At 46.3% G+C, this 16,083-nt stretch overlaps 1 protein-coding gene across 3 annotated transcripts in view; it reads left to right on the plus strand.

Annotated features, from left to right (window-relative positions):
• CASTOR2 (cytosolic arginine sensor for mTORC1 subunit 2) overlaps positions 1-16,083 on the plus strand; it is a 127,854-nt gene that overhangs the window by 99,525 nt on the left and 12,246 nt on the right. For 2 of the 3 annotated variants that reach the window (XM_059866336.1, XM_059866337.1), the window contains exons 3-8: positions 6,415-6,608; positions 7,406-7,538; positions 8,816-8,939; positions 9,509-9,619; positions 10,970-11,052; positions 13,153-13,247. In XM_059866336.1, coding sequence (XP_059722319.1) covers positions 6,415-6,608; positions 7,406-7,538; positions 8,816-8,939; positions 9,509-9,619; positions 10,970-11,052; positions 13,153-13,247 — 740 coding nt within the window. Of the gene's footprint in view, positions 1-3,170; positions 3,272-6,414; positions 6,609-7,405; positions 7,539-8,815; positions 8,940-9,508; positions 9,620-10,969; positions 11,053-13,152; positions 13,248-16,083 lie in introns of those variants that run through there. The other variant, XM_059866338.1, reaches the window with a different exon arrangement.

The following is a 16,083-nucleotide window of genomic DNA, read 5'->3' on the forward strand; positions in this document are numbered from 1 at the left end:
CCAATATTGTCCTCTGAGGAAGGTGACAGCTGACCAAACCCTTAGCATAAATGGAAAAAATAGCAAAAGCTGCTTGGTCGTGGGTGTGCTGACTTCTCCCCTGGATGATCTCAAGCTTGTTAGCTTGTGAGATGATTTCAGCTGGATTGGAGCTGTGGGATTTTCTTCTTCCTCCTGTGCACATAAGCAAGAACTTTTTGGACCTAATAATCATGTTCCTCTGCTCAAAGCTAAATGATGAGCTTCACCTTGCTTGGCTTGTGCTTAGATCCTAAGTCCCTTGGTGTGGGAGTGCTCTGTGGCACTCAGATCAAACTCCTACCAAGAGCCTTGTGCTTGCAGCCACCTCTCTCTGCTGCAAACTGCCCACAGGATCTTGCTTACAATTTATGCAGCAGCAGAAATCTTTGCTCACAGTTATTAAGTGTAAAGCCAGCAGCCTGTGTTTTGAGGCCAAAAGAGAGGCTGTTTGCATCCTCTGAGGAGTCTGGTTTGCAGTGTAACATCCCCAGGATGTTTATGCTGCCCTGTGGGCTCCTGTGGAGGAAGCACAGTGCTGGATCAGTGGCTTGTCCGTGCAGCAGAGCAAAGCATTCTGCAGGAAGCACTTCCAGAGTAGTAAGGACACAAAGCTAGCCACTGGACCAGCTTTAGAGCTCTTTCTCGATTTTAGCACACTATGAAAACTGATAGATAAATAAATATCCTTATCCTGCTTTAACCCCTTTCACACAGCTTGCTGGAAGTGAGAAACAGAGCACTCAATTTCATAACATGAAAGGAATATTCACTTTGCCTGATTTCTCAAAAGAAACTCGATTCAGGTGTTGTCTTCCACCCACTCTCCCCTCAGGATTTTGAGCTCATATGGCCAGTTTCCACAGTCCCTGAAAGAATAAAAGTATCCTGAAATGTTTCCTGAGCAGAGATATCCAGGTCAAATGTGTGTTTTATGCAGCTATCAGGGGAAACACACCACTTGGGTGCTGGCAGGGGCCCTGGGCATGCCAGCTCCCTGCTGATGGCTGGGGCATGGCATGGCATGCTCTGCATGGCAGCACCCACCTGCTGCACCCATGGCCTCTCCAGCTCCTCCAGCATGGTGCTGCTGACTGAGAACTTGGAAAGATGCCTAGGCTTTGGATCAGGCTTTACAACCTCAGATAATCCCTCACTTCATTTGAAGATAGGATTTTAAAACTGCAGAGCAATGTGGGGAGTGGGAAGAGAACCCTTTAATGAGCATAAAGATCCTATTGAATCTATAGGTACATTTAAACTGTGTTGCCACTTGGTGGCATTGGGCAACAGCTCTCCCAGTTTATCATGACTTCTGCAGTTGGCAGCATTTATATTTTTAATGACTTTCTGCTGGGGTCCTGATATTGCAGGAGCCTTTTCTCTATCTTTTTAGTGCAAGCCAGGCTCTCCCTGCCATTTTTGCAGAGGGAAACTATAAAAGGTGAAATAATTACAGTGTAAGGTTTCTAAAGCCAGAACACTGATCAGAAAGTCCACAATATTTTTAATTTTATTATTTCTTAATATTTGGAGTTAACTGCGGCTGGAAACATAACTCTCATAATGATGAATCAAATGAGCAATTGGTTCATTCAGAGTACCAGAAGAAATCAGGGAATAGCACATCCCTCAGAGCACTGTGCTATAATGTAAAAGTTTGTGTACTGAGTGAAATAAGTGCTTAGGAGATGATCCAGCATACCACACCAAAGGAGGAAACCAGCTGAGGGTCTTCATTTCTCTCCAAGCACTATGATAAATCCATGATTTATCTACAGTTTCACTTGGAAGCTGAGAGGTGTCTGCTGCAAAGTTGGAAGAGTCCACAGAAAACAATTCACAGAGTGTCTTTGTGAGGGGAAGGGAGTTAGCAGGGTATAGTACAGGACTCACCCAGCTATTGGTGTGGGTAGGTGAAATGCATTTCTCTTGTGGAACTGTGCATTTTCCAGTTATTTCCCCCTTAGCTATAACCTTTTCATGAGAAATGTGAACCCATTTAAACTAGGTACAGAAAAGGAAAAAAAGTTCTGGTGGTTTTACCCTTCCTCAGAGCATTTTGCACATGTTCCAGAGTTCTTTTGGAGAGGTAGGGCTCTCTCCCAGTGCTGTGCCTCCTGCTGTGCAGGGTGTTTGAAACTGAGGGGTCTTCAGGGTAGAAAATGCAGGCAGAATGAATGTTGTTTTTCTAATGTTGTGCAGACTGACACTGTCAGACTGACTCTGGTTAGGGTTGTAAACCTGGAGATCTTCCTTCCCTGCTCTCTGTGACTTCTTTGGCTGCTTGCAAAGACCCACAAGCTGGAGTCTCATCATCATCCCAGCATCCTCCCAAGGATATTTTAGGAGCAGCAGCTCACAGTATTTACAGCATTGCATAATGCTCCAGCAGCAGCAATTCAATCCTATTTGGGATTCAGCCAGTGTTTGCTGTCCTCCTTGGAAATGGTATTGATTATTGGAGCTCAGGAGCCAATTGTGGCCACTATGATACTCACCACCTCACATCCCAGGGTGATGTGCTGGGGAGACTGCTCTTCTTCAACTGTGGCTGCCAGTGAGGCTCTGGACAGGCTCCATACCTTGTAAATCATCTGTGCTGTGAATAAGCAGTTACTCACATCCTAAATGTTTTGACATGCTGGCTGGCTTTGGTTTGCACAGGGACTGGCATTAGTTTGGTACCTGTGCCAATGGAGAGCAGCCCCACAGGCTTTTGGAGACCAGCAGCACTTGGTGCCCAGTGTTGCATTGCCAGGGAAAATCATCCTGGACTATCACAATGATCACATCTTGTTGAGGCTGGTGGTGTTCCATGCCAGAGACCATGGATGGAGTAACAGCTTGAGTCTGGAATCCTGCTCTTGCAGACTGTGGTAGTTGTCACGTTGGGCAGCAAATGATGGTTATGGAGCCTGCAGGCAGCTGAGCTGCTCCTGGTGCCTTCTGCAAGGCCTTACACAGCAAAACCAGAACAATCGTAGAGCTTCATCCCAATGAAAGGTCAAAATGAAAACCCTGATTATAATAAACAAACCCCAACATCTCTGACCTTTTAGAGGTCTTTCTCAACCAGAGTTGAGATGTCCCCCATGATCAGAAGTGGGAGTGACTCTGATAAACCAGTTGTAAGAGGATCTTGAGAACCCAGCAGAGAGATTTCTGCCCAATGGAAGGACAAGGGATGTGGCCATGCTGAAGCTGTGGGGATCTGGAGCTCTGTTCTCCTGTGGGGAAAGTGGTGGTGATGGTGAGTTGGTCCTGGAATGTGGGCAATTCCTCATTTTGCTCTTTATTTATTATAACCTTGCTCTGCCTTAGTCTGTGCTAATGTTACAACTGGTGTTCTCAGCTTTCTTTGGGTTTACAGCATTCAACAGCTTCCTGGCCAAAGCACCATCCCACGTGGCTTATTTAATGCTATTTAGATGAATTTGTTGAGCCTTCAGCCTAGGTTTGCTTCATTAAAATTTGGGCTGTACTTTTCTGTCTGGCTGCCTAGTGGAAACAGTGTCCAAAATTGGTATTTCAGTCACTTCCTGTATATTTTTCCAAGTTAATTGAATCATGAGATGCAGGTTACTTAGGCAAATGCAATGGCCCTTGTCATACTTCATAGGGCCTGTTAAACACATAAACCCAGAAATTATTAACACCTCCCAGTAGTTACAAGTGCAATGAGCAAATCAAGCCTTCCTTCCCCCTGAGGAAGAGCTTGATGAGGTCTTCTTGGGGCAGCTCATCCAGTGCAGCTGCTGGTGGAGTGAAATGGGATAATGCCTCTGTCCACCCCAAAATACTGCATCTTCCATCACATCCCTGGCCCAAAATTGTGTTTAAACTGGTATTTAATGAATTGCAGTCCTTATCACCTGTACAAAGCAGGCATATCATCTCCTCTGAGTATAGAGCAGGGAATGAGCTGTGATCTCACTGCCAGGAGTGAGTCATTAGTGGGCTTGGGCACACCTGGGATGTGCCTGCTGCAGGTGGGATCACTTGGTGAGAACAGGACCCTGGCACATGTGTAGCTCAGCAGCAGTTGTTTTGAGCTCCAGCTTCTCCATGCCAGGTGATGCAGAGAGCTTGGACTTGGAGGTGCTTTTCTGATGCAAAGAGCTGATGAGAAAATGGTATTTTGCTGCAATAATTTGCTTCGAGCACCTTGCACAGATCTCTCTGACATAACATGCTGTTGATTAATGCACAAACTTACCTCCTCTCCCTCGTGTCTAGTTTTCATTCCATGGAAGCTCTGATTATTAAAAAAGAAACATTGGCTTATGAAGCTAAACATCAAAATGCAGAAGCAGAACCCTCGGTGTCCCCACTGTTTGCAGTGTGTATGCTCAGGGTTGTTTTCATGCTACACACAATTGAGGTTATTGAAGAGAGCAAAATATGTTTGTTATTCAGATCATTTTGGGTTTTCAGTGCTGTCAGTGTCTCAGGGAAGGGATGCCTGAGGATTCAGGGTGAGCTTAGGAATTTATTGCATGGTGTGTGGGGCTGTACAGAAACAACTCCCAAAGACCTTGTTGGAGGAGAAAGAAAGGATGGAGGAGCCAGGAGTGTGTGGACATGGAGACTTGCAAGCACTTGCCTGAAGTGCCAGAGTGCTGACTGCAGGAGCAGCAATGCTGGGCTCTGTGCTTTCAGACTCCTGGGCTGCATCTCACCTCTGAGCTGAGTGTAGGCCTCCCCTGGCACCTCTGCTCTGTGCTTGCTGGCTGGATCTGCATCTGAAATCAGGTTCCTTACACCAAGTAGATTTAGCTGGAATTATGCATTTGTTAGTCTGGATCTGAACTGTTTGTTCCTATGATTTGCCAAACAAAAATCAAAAATCCAGAGAGTCCTAGAGCAGTGTATGCCTTCATTCCAGAATCTGCATCTGGTTTTCTGGGCTGTTAATGTATGAAGGGTTTTTTAAAACAGTTAATAATTTGTATTAAATTGTTTAGCTTCAGATTTTTAACTACTTAACCAAAACAGACTAGAAACAAGTGGAATGAGATTATTCTTAGTATTTTCCATTTCCAAAGTAATTTGCAATTTTTTTGCGTTATTATTGCTTACTTTGTAATCCCTAGTGTGTGTGTTACACCATCCATCCCTTGCAGAGCTGCATGGTGGTTCTTCTTTAGAGATGGAGGCAGGAGCCCACAGATGCACAGGGCGCCTGCTCTGCATCTTCAAAGACTGGGGATAGTTCCCAGGCTGCTCTGCCAACCTTCATCTCCAGTCCAGGAGCACAAAATTTGGGTTTAGATTACAGTGGGAAAATGGAAACAAAAGAGGTCAGAATACCCTAAATAAAATGTTTGGAGAAATTGTATGATAGAGATTTAAGTCCAAGACCACTGTGCTGCTTTGAAAGTAAACCAGCTGGAGAATCCCCATAGAATTATCTTGAGAGAGATTTCAGGTTGGAGTTCCAAATTTAATAGAAAGATTGCAATAAATGCAGTGATACACAGAAGACTGGCACAAAGAGTACAGCCTGGGACTCTGATGGTCAGGGTGCTGATGACAGTCCTGTCAAATGATGGTTGCATCAAAAGCCATAGTCCTGTGGAAGTTCTGACCCTCCTCTGGGTCCATCCAGTGGTGGTGATGATGTTGGGATTATATAGCTCAGGTTCAGGCAGGAATGCTCAGTCCCTCCCCCAGGGCAGGGAGCTTCACAGTGGCATGATGTAATAATGTGAGTCATGGGATATTTTGGGGAGTTCTTGATGGTCAAAGTTACTACTCCTGTTCTGGTGATGCCCATTATGGCCCATTAGCAGAGATTACCCACTTCGGGATGGGTGTGACTGTGCTGGTGCTTCCTCAAAGTGGAGTTATCACAGCTGAGTGGTTGGTGTGAAGAAGAAACACTACCCTGCCTTGAAGGGTTTGCTTCTTCTCCCTTACCTAATTTAACACCCAGCCTGTACCTGGGGTGTCAGGTGTGGGATGGGCAGCTCTTGCAAGTGACCTATAATGAACAGTTTGTCAGGAATGATGTAGAGGAGAGTAGAATACACAGTTTGTTTAGACCCACATTGGCACTCTCCTTTTGTAACCACACAACCACCACAGGCTATTTCCACTTGGGAAGGTCAACAGAATTGGTCACTGGCATCCGAGTGAATTGCTGAGTCGCCTGCAGTTCCCTGTTTGTCCTTGACAATCTGTGTGAAACCTGCCATGGAAATTGGCATAATCAGTACATGGAGGAGTCACAGTATGAGCCTGTGGAGCAGCATGGGAAGGCCAGGAGGTTGGGATAAGGGGCTCATCTCACTCCTTGCACTGAGGTCTGTGCTAAGCACATACTGGCACGTGGTGGACCTGGCTCTCTCTGCCTCCAAAACAAACCTCTGTCCTCCTCTTCTGTCTCTGCAGAGCTTCCTTCCTCGGAGCACTTGAGCGTGGCCGATGCAACATGGCTTGCCCTCAACGTGGTGTCTGGTGGAGGTGGCTTCTCCAGCTCCCAGCCCATCGGAGTGACCAAAATTGCCAAGTCAGTCATAGCACCCCTAGCTGACCAAAACATCTCAGTGTTTATGCTCTCCACCTATCAGACGGACTTCATCCTGGTAAGAGGACGTGAGGGGACCAGGCAGAGTTACTGCCACCAGATGAAAATTCAGTTGGGCAGTTCTGGGAACAAGTTGTCTGGGAGTGGCAGAAGTACCAAAGTCTGCTTTACCCAGAGCTCTGTTCCTTGTAGTTAGGCCCTCTGACATCTCAGGAGCTTTTGCCATGGGATGCAGCATTTGTTGTCATGGGTTGTCTGGTGTCTAATGCATGCTGAGCCCACACAACAGTCTCTCCTGAAATGGAGATACTGGAGCACTTCCCCACCATCACTCAGACACTGGTTTTCTGAAAGTTAGAGGAACATAGTGTCTGCTGTCAGGTTGGCTGGTGATGGCCAAGAGGCTCCCGAGTTGTTTTGGTTATAGACAGACAGACTGTCTTTCTGTCTCACACACCTGTGTGTGTGCCTGCACACAAGGCATAGCCTTATTTCCTAAGGATACAAGACTGAAGAACAGGCAGTGCTGAGCTGTTGCAGCAATGCTGGAAAAAAGGTGAAGCATTTCCCACTTAGAAATCTCCACATTCTTTTTACAGTCATAAAAGCACTCTGGTGCTTAATCCTACTGATACTCCCAGGGGTACTACCAAGTGTGCTTCTCTTAAGATACACCTAAATGGTGACTCAAGCAGGAGTCGTGTCCACTTTGCTGTGCATTAAAAGTGTGTACCCTCCACTGCAGGGTTTTGTCATTTCTGGTGCATATCCAGATAGCACCATAATATAAGATACCCAGATAATACCATAAGGTATCCATAATACCATCCCCAGGTGATCCTGTTGTCCCCTCAGGTGCGTGAGCGAGACCTGCCCTTCGTGATGCACACGCTGGCTGCCGAGTTCACCATCCTCAGAGTAGTGAATGGGGAGACAGTGGCTGCTGATGACTTTGGGGTAACGAATGGATTTGTCAAACCAAAACTAGGTAAGGACCAGCTTGCCAGGGATTTGGTGTCCTTGACACATAGGGTGGAAGTTCTGCCTCCTAGCTTCCTTCAGCATTTGGATGAATATTTATCTTGTTTTAATATTGCAATCTTACAAGCCTCTCCAAGTCCAACCAAGGATTTGAGTAGGTTCTTAACTTTCTGAGCAGTGCTAGTAAGTTTGGCTGAATTTTAGCCTTTTAATGCTAGTTTTTCTGGAGAAGACATGCCTGTGGTAGGACAGAAGTTAAAGTACAGTTCGTTGCAGTAGCAAAGATAATGTTGTCTGTAGCCCATATTTCCACACTTCAACATTCCAAAGGAAAATGGCTTCTCTAAAAGCTTCTTTAAGTATTGCAGTGATGCACAAAGATTGTTTTGTGAGGATCAAGGCCACAATGAGCCCAGGGCTGTACAGAACCGTAGGATGTTTGCAGGCTAGAGGAGCAAGTATCAAGCCAAAGGGCACAGTCAGGAAAAGGAACAACTTACATACATATGCTTACTTACAGACATGTGTGTAATTTTTTGCCCATAACCAGACAAAGCAGGGATCAGTTATTATGAAGTGCACTCAGTTTCATCACTCAATAACTAACAATCACCCTGTTTAAAAAATGAGTCTTGAAGAAAAAAAGCATCAAGAAAGGGCACAGTGAAACACATGTTGATAATGCACCAGTCCACAGTTTGCTGTGTTGTTCTGTTGGTTGCATGCCAAATGCTGTGTTGCTGTTAGGTTGCATGCCTAAATGCTGGCTGCTTCTCAGCCACTGGCTGCAATCTGTTAGACAAACTGCTGCGTGGCAGCTGGGTTTTAATTTTTCAAGATATTATGGCAAAATAGGTCCCCAGAAATGAGAGAAAACAGGATGGACTGCCAGCAGCCACAGCCTTCCACAGCCCTTCTTTTTAATGGTTGAAGCCTGCCTTTTTTTCCATTTTCCAGTTTCTCTTGGCCCCTCCTTTAGCTGGCCCCTCATGTCATGTGGATGCACCCAATGGCCTGAAAGCCCCTCAGAGCAGAGAGGTGGGCAGGGTATACAGGGTAACAGCACCTTATCCTTTAGGGAGACCAGCACGGGAGCAGATCATACTCAGGCCCCTCATTCCCTGTCTGAGGGCCAGCAGGGCTTCAGCAGTGAGGCACTGCCTTACAAATACTGTCAGCTTTCTCTGTGACCCTTGCCAGGGCATGGATAACACAGCTGATGGGACAGGAGCCTGCTGCAGATGTGGCTTCAAAGCTGTGTGTGTCTGTGTGTGTCTCTTTCAGTTCAGAGGCCTGTCATTCATCCTCTTTCCAGCCCAAGTAATATGTTCTGTGTCACCAGCCTGGATCCAGATACCCTTCCCACTGTTGCTACACTCCTGATGGATGTCATGTTTTACTCCAATGGGTAGGTCCTGCACGAGATGGGCTTCCAGGAGAGCTGTGCCGGTGTCTGGAGGCACAGATTGCTCCTCTGGGGTGCCAGGGATCTGCTGTGGCCTTGTGCTGCTCCAGTGCTCTGCACTGAGGGAGGGAGGGAGGTTTCACAGGCTCACGAGGGTTGTCCTGACAGGTGGAAGCCAAACAGGTGATTGAGGGTGCCCAAAGACACCTGCTGGCTTTGGAAAGCTGAGCTTTTTCAGAGTGAGGGTGAGAGTAGCCATGTGGTCAGTGTGCTGCACATCCACACAGGGCCAGAGCATGTACAGCTGCTCCTTGGTGCCCATGGCTCCTGGCCCACAGCCTCTTGTGAGGGGACCTCGAGGGAGGCATAGAGAGTTTTGTCAGTTGGGGAGACTGGATAGTTTTCCACCTGCAAAATAAAAAATATCAAATCAGTATAATACAACAGAACTCAGTTTCACTTCCCTGAGTCAATATAAGAACATTTCTGGTTTCACTGGTTATATCTGCTTTAAAAACCCCTTTTTGTGCTCTTCTAGCCACAGTTAATGTAGTTCTCTTCTGTTTCTTCAGAGTAAAAGACTCAGTGGTGGGCAACGAAGACTCGGGACATATTCGCTTTTTCTCCTTTTCTCTCATTGAGGGTTACATCTCCCTGGTCATGGATGTCCAGACACAGCAGAGGTGAGCTTTGGTCTTAGAGTCACCTGGACCTTAGAAAAGAAAGGATATTCTCCAAGGAGCAGGAAGCAGCTTAGACTCCTCAGTGTTAATTATTTGGACTGTCTGGTATGGGTGTCATGGGCCTGGACACCCTGTCACTTTTCTGAGTAAAATCTGGGATTTTAGTTCCAGTGTCTAAATTTTATACTGGTCTGTCCAAGCCCTCAGTGAAATCACAAATTAATGTGATGTAGGGTTATCTCACTTTCAAAAGAGGAATACTGGAGCAAAGTGATTTTTGTACTTTTATTCTGTTGCTCATTAGCTGTGCTTGTAAGAGCAAAACCCAAAAGGAAAGCCTGGTGGAGGTGTTTGAAGTTTTCCTGCTAAAGCCAAACTCAGGCTGGGGATGTCGGTGATGCTGTCCTCCTGCTTTGCTTTTACACATGGATGGGCTTGGTTCAGAGTCTTGTTATGATGATAAAGTCCCAAGTCATCACTGTGCAGTGGGAGCCCATGACTTGTTTGTCCAGCAAGGAAGGAGCCAGCTGGTGAGCAGTCAGCCTCTGTGTGTGTGTGTCTGCAATTGTGCAGCACAGCAGGCTCTCAGGTCTGGAGGCTAGAGGGGTGCTGTACTCAGCAGTGCTTAGATTTGCTTTGGACATACAGTGCAGTTCAGGTTTAGTTCTTGGGGACAAGTCCCCTGCCCTAGGGACTTGTTTTTCAAATTAACACATTGCCCTCCTGAAAGTTTCTTTGACCTTTGTCTGTCTTAAGAGGAGCCAGAGGGCTGGAACTTCAGCCTGGGGTGTGGGAAATCTGGGGAGCCAATTCTTCTCTCTCAAGGCTGCCTGCTTCACCTTGGGCAGCTCTCTAAGCCTCCAGTCTCCTTCCCCCTGCTAAGAAATAGAGACCTCTGCAGTGGTCCCAGGCACCTCCCAGGATGGGATGGAAAAAAGCACTGATGGTGCTCAGACACAAAACCAGTGGTTACTGCTCACATTCCTGAGAGCAGGCATGGAAACATATTCCATCCCTAGCTGTTTCCAAGTGCAGCTCAAATCAAACCTTCACAGTTTCAACATTTGTAAAGCTGGATCACAGCTTGTTGCTTACAGATTTTTTCCCATGCCTCTCTGAGTACCTGTGCCCACCTCCAGCAGGAGTTGCTGATTTGCCACAGGATACCTGGGGGATCAGGCAGGTGCATCTGCCCCACCTGCCTTGAGTCTTCCAGTTTGCCCAAGCTACTCCCCATTATTGTTGGCTTCAAACATCTCAAGGATGCAGGAAGAGCAGATCCCCCACAGGCAGAATCTGACACACTGCTGTGTTTTAATTGCTCTGTTTGGTGTTCCTTTTTTTTAACAGATTTCCTAATAATTTGTTGTTTACAAGTGCATCTGGTGAGCTCTGGAAGATGGTGAGGATTGGTGGGCAGCCTCTTGGCTTTGGTAAGTAACATTTGGAGGATCAGTTGGTGTGCAGGCAGGCAGGCACCTCAGGGCCTTCAAGGAGTATGGAAAAATCCATCTGAAGCTGATGCTTTTTAAGAGCCAGCAGCTTAACATGACTTTGTGAGCTGAGATTTTCAAATAGAAACCTCACTCCTATTAAATGTTAAATCAAATGTCAAACTATTTGATAGTTTGATTTCTGAATATACTCCCTAAAAGTGCTACATGCTCAACAGTTCCAGCTGCATTGCATTCAACTGCTGGACTTTGGGGGTGGCTACAGCTGGGGCTTTGGTTAAAGAGAAAAACTGGACTGAAAGGTGGTGTGGGAATTCATTGTAGATTACTGAAGTCAGTGGTCAGAAAGCAGTGTCATACTCCAGTGCAGTGCTTGGGTGATTCTGTGATTCTAGAAGACTTTTTATAGATTTGTAGCAGTCCAAGTGGAAGCCTTGTTCACAGATGTGTTTCACATCCAGTCCTGCACATGTTTCCTCTACTCAAAAGAATATTGGTCCTAAGTAGCACAGAGCAAATGCTTCATGCCTGCAGGAGTGTTCTTGTTATTTCTATGTCCCCTGCAATTTTAAGGGTCTGATCTGAATCATGCAACAAAGGCCTGATCTTCAGGAAATGCAATGGCTCCTTCCTGTGGGCTCTGAACCACTTAGAAAATACAAACTTCAAGAGCATTTCTGAAAAACATTGGGCCAATTTTTGTATTTAATTGCAACTTCTACACCAGACCACCAAAAGTGGCAAGAAGGAAATTTTCATGTACCTTCTTTTTACCTCATCTTTGAGGCAAATATGTAGAAATAGCATGTTATGTCATGGATAGCACATCAGGACATTGACCAGGCCCCTAAATATTTGATGTTTAAATATGTTACTTTAAAATCAAGTTCAAATGTTGAATTTGAATCAGTGAAACTCCAGGGTTCATCTGAAAACAGTGATCTGCTACAAAGAAGACAGATGAACCATTTCAATTTCATTTAAAGCCCAGAAGGCCAAACAAATAGCCCAGATGGCAAATTGAATCCCAGGCTGCATCCAAAGGAGCGTGGTCAGCAGCTTGAAGGAGGTGGTTCTGCTTTTCTACTCTGCTCTTGTGGGAGCCCAGCTGGAGCCCTGCACACAGTTCTGGTGTCCCCAACATGAGATGCAAATGTTGGAGCAAGTCCAGAGGGGGCCATGAAGTCCATGGGAGGACTGGAGCACCTCCCTGTGGAGACAGGCTGAGAGAGCTGGGGCTGCTCAGCCTGGAGAAGAGAAGGTTGTGTGGAAACCTCACAGCACCTCTGGGGCCTGAAGGGCTGCAGGGAAACCAGAGAGGGACTTTGCATCAGGAACTGGAGTGACAGGACAAGGGGGATGGGTACCAAGTAAAAGAGGGGAAATTCAGGTCAGGTATTAGGAAGAAATTCTTCCCTGTGAGGTGGTGAGACTCTGGCACAGGTTTCCCAGGGAGGCTGTGGATGGCCCAACCCTGGCAGTGTTCAAAGCTAGGTTGGATAAGGCCTTGAGCAGCCTGCTCTAGTGGGAGGTGTCCCTGCCATGGCATGGGGGGTTGGGATCAGGGGATCTTTAAGGTCCACTTCAACCCCTTAACAATTTCTGTGGTGAAATTGGTGTGAAATCCTGTTTCAGGGGCTGTGGTGGACTGCAGCCCAGGAACCATGGGTCCATGCTGACTAATGGGTCAGCATCTCCTCTTTCAGAGTTGCAGGGCCAAGTGTTCAGTAACAGAGAAAAATGGATGTTAAGGATATATGGGATTGAGCTTTGTGCTTTCTTGTTGAACATGGTTCAGTGCCTTTCTTTGGACCTCTAAATCATTCCAGTTCTAATGGTTTTGTGCCTTTGGAGAATGTGTGTTTTTCTATAGCAAGAAGAAGGTGATAAAACTAAATGTGCAATGTATTGTTGTGGCCCAAAAACTTGATTCTGTGAGAAAAAATGCATTTAATTGCAGAGATTCCTTCTGATTGGAGTTTATGAAGACAAACTTCTCCATATGTAGGCATGGAGCTGGTGAGCCCTGGGACTTTTGCAAGGCCCTGCAGACAATGTTTGATGTTTTATCTCCCACAGATGAATGTGGAATTGTCGCTCAGATTTCTGAGCCTTTGGCCGCAGCCGACATCCCAGCCTACTACATCAGTACTTTTAAGTTTGATCACGCCTTGGTGAGTATGAATCCAGCTTCTCTGGAGTAGGGAAGGTCTTTTCCTTAGGAGAAAACCTCATGAGAATGTCACTTCTCATCTGGATAGCTCGTTGGAGTGCCTTTGCTCCAGTGGAGCCCAGAAAATTCCTGTCTTCAGCCTCCTGGCTGTCCCTGCCCTGCCTGAGAGGCTCCTGAACCAAGCCCAGCCCTAGCCAAGGCAAAGCTGTGTCACTGAGTTTTGTTCTCAGTCCTTACCTGCAGTGGTGGAACTTCACACCCTCCCTGAGCACCTTCTTCCACTGCACCTGTATCTTCTATTAGAAACAGGCACAAACCCTTCCATTTGCTTCCAAGAGTAGCTGCAGGCTGCAGACCCTCAGTTCAGTGCTGTGACAGCCCACCCTCAAGGGGAAGGTGCTTCCTTAGGTGCTTCCTTCCCCTTAAGGCTGGGTCATCACAGGTGCCTTTGTGTGTTGGGAACTTTTTGAACAGTCTATCAGTAGCAGACCCCTGCCTTCATCTCTTGGTGTCTGCATTGTCCTAACCTTTGCTTTCTGAGACCCATCTATTAGCTCTGCTGTCCCTGCATCTTCCTGGTTTGTGATAAACAAGCAGTAATTGCCAGCACAGCAGGAGAAGGTGATTTTGAAGCAGATAAGGTTGTTCCCATGTTTGTTCTCATGAATGCCCATAAGCAGCTGCAGCACAGTCATCAACACAAGAGTCTTGCCATCCTTGGAGAGTTCTCTTTGTTTTTTGTACTGATGGATATTTTACTTTCTGAGCCTACCTCTGCTCTTCCTTTGTAGAGAAGACACCCTCAAAAATGAGAATTTCCCTAGAAAGGGAAAATGCAATCCCTGTAGCCACAAATGGGATGGCATTTTTCTTGGAACCCATTTCTCCAGTCCTGAAGGAGGAAGTCAGCTGCTTTACACTATTCATTTTTTTCTTAAATGTGTCCTTTTTTGCATCATACTTCTCTTTCCATCACTTGCAAATTCACTCTTCAGGTCCTACCTTTGACCTCTAAAAGCTCTAGTGAGATTAAAGCAGGTTTGGGGCTTTTATAATGATTTTGTTTTTTCACTGTTGGTGTGAACCATTCACAGCTGATGGGTCATGTGTGTAAAGAGTAAAAGTAAATATTATTTCAGATAGCAAAGGTCAGAGTGTTATATCTGTTTGTCTTATATTTTTTAATATTAACTGTGCTGATAAGATAAGCTAATAAAACACCATTTAAAAATCAATACTGTTAGCTTTGCCTCACATTTCTGCCCATTGTGTGGCCCCAGGTGTGCACTTTCTGTGCAGAGCACACCTTGCTGAGTGCTTCTACATGTCAAGCCATATCTGGAGAGCTCAGCCCTATCAGCTAAAATGGATCTGTAGCTGAAAACTTACACCAGACAATTGCATGACTCTGCAGGCAGCTCCACCTTCTCAGAGTGCTCATCGTGCTGCCTCCAGCCCCACAGACCCTGCTCCCAGCAGCTGGCAGGCTGCTAGGGGGGCATGCAGGTCTGCAGGTCTTCCTTACTCAAAGCAGTGTTTTTCTTTGCTACTAACTGTTTTCTTTATGTATGGTTTTAAAAGCCTTTTTACCTGGACAGTACTGTTCCAGTTGTCAAACCCTTCCATCCTTTGAAGGTTCAGTCATTTTTTGCCTGACTTTGCTCTGGGTGTGCTGGCTGGGCTGGATGCTTGTTGCTCCAGGGTGGATTTGTTGGCCAAGACCTGACCTCGATTTTGTCATGTTTTCCTTAACTTTGCCACCCAGATACTTTGACTTCTAGAGACATTCCTCGAGGACTAAATGTATCTTGAACCCTTTCTCTAAATTCTCCCTTTAATTAAGGTAGTTCAGTACCTGTTGTCAGCAATTTAGAGTACTGTGTAAAAATGTACCTTTCAGCTGTTCCCTTTGATCTTTTTTTCTCTTGTCCATCTTAAGGTGTCTTTTGCTACTTCATTTTTATTTGACCTGGCTGTAATACTCAGGTCTTCCTGCCATGCTGTACCTGCATATGTTTACCCTGGTAATCAGGACTCGTGCTAGAGACAAAATCCCTTTGGGAGACAATGTTGAGATGGGAATCTCCAGGTCTCTGGCATGTCCCCTGGGTGATGCAGGGCCAGGCTGGAGAGAATCACGGTTACCAGCTCCCTCTAGAGAGAGCAAGGAAGAAGAGTTGCCTTTCCAGGTACTCTGCTCTTGCTGCCTCATGTTCACAGGTGTCTTGCTCTCTTTCACCAGCATTTTGCTTCTGAAGAGGCTGGAGCTATGTCTGGGATGTAATTTGGAGCTTTGCTTCTTCCTTCCTGGTCAGTGCTTTGATCTGCACTCTACCTGAGAAGGGAGCACAGTGCACCAGCTGCCTTGGGCAGGGGTCCTTTCCAGGGGGCAGGGAGGGGGAGGGCTCCTCCACTGCTGGCAAACTAGGATGGGTCCTACAAATCAAAACTGTTTGCACATCTGTCCTGGAGAAAACCCTGCCAAAACGTTTGTGGGGTGATTGATACAGTTTCTGTGCTGTTAAGGGGGTCAGGCATTTTGCAGGGAGTGAAGGAGCACTGTGTTTCATGGAGGAGATGGGTCTGTGCAGGTCAAAGCCAGCTGGCCAGAGCTGCCTCCTCCTGCTTCTGGCCAGTGCTGAGGAATCAGACAGAGCCACTGAGCACCACTGGGGCTGGCTGTGGTTAAAAACATTGACAACTATGTTTTATCTCATTGTCTTATGTAGAGGGAGAGAGTCAAAGAGCCTCTTGCACCTCAGTGTTTGTTCAGTGGACTGGGAAAAATAACAAAGGGGAGGCAGTGGAGAGTCCTGCCTCAAAGTCCTGTTCCCTGT

The sequence above is a fragment of the Haemorhous mexicanus genome, chromosome 22 (genome assembly GCF_027477595.1).
Source record: "Haemorhous mexicanus isolate bHaeMex1 chromosome 22, bHaeMex1.pri, whole genome shotgun sequence".
Taxonomy (NCBI): domain Eukaryota; kingdom Metazoa; phylum Chordata; class Aves; order Passeriformes; family Fringillidae; genus Haemorhous; species Haemorhous mexicanus.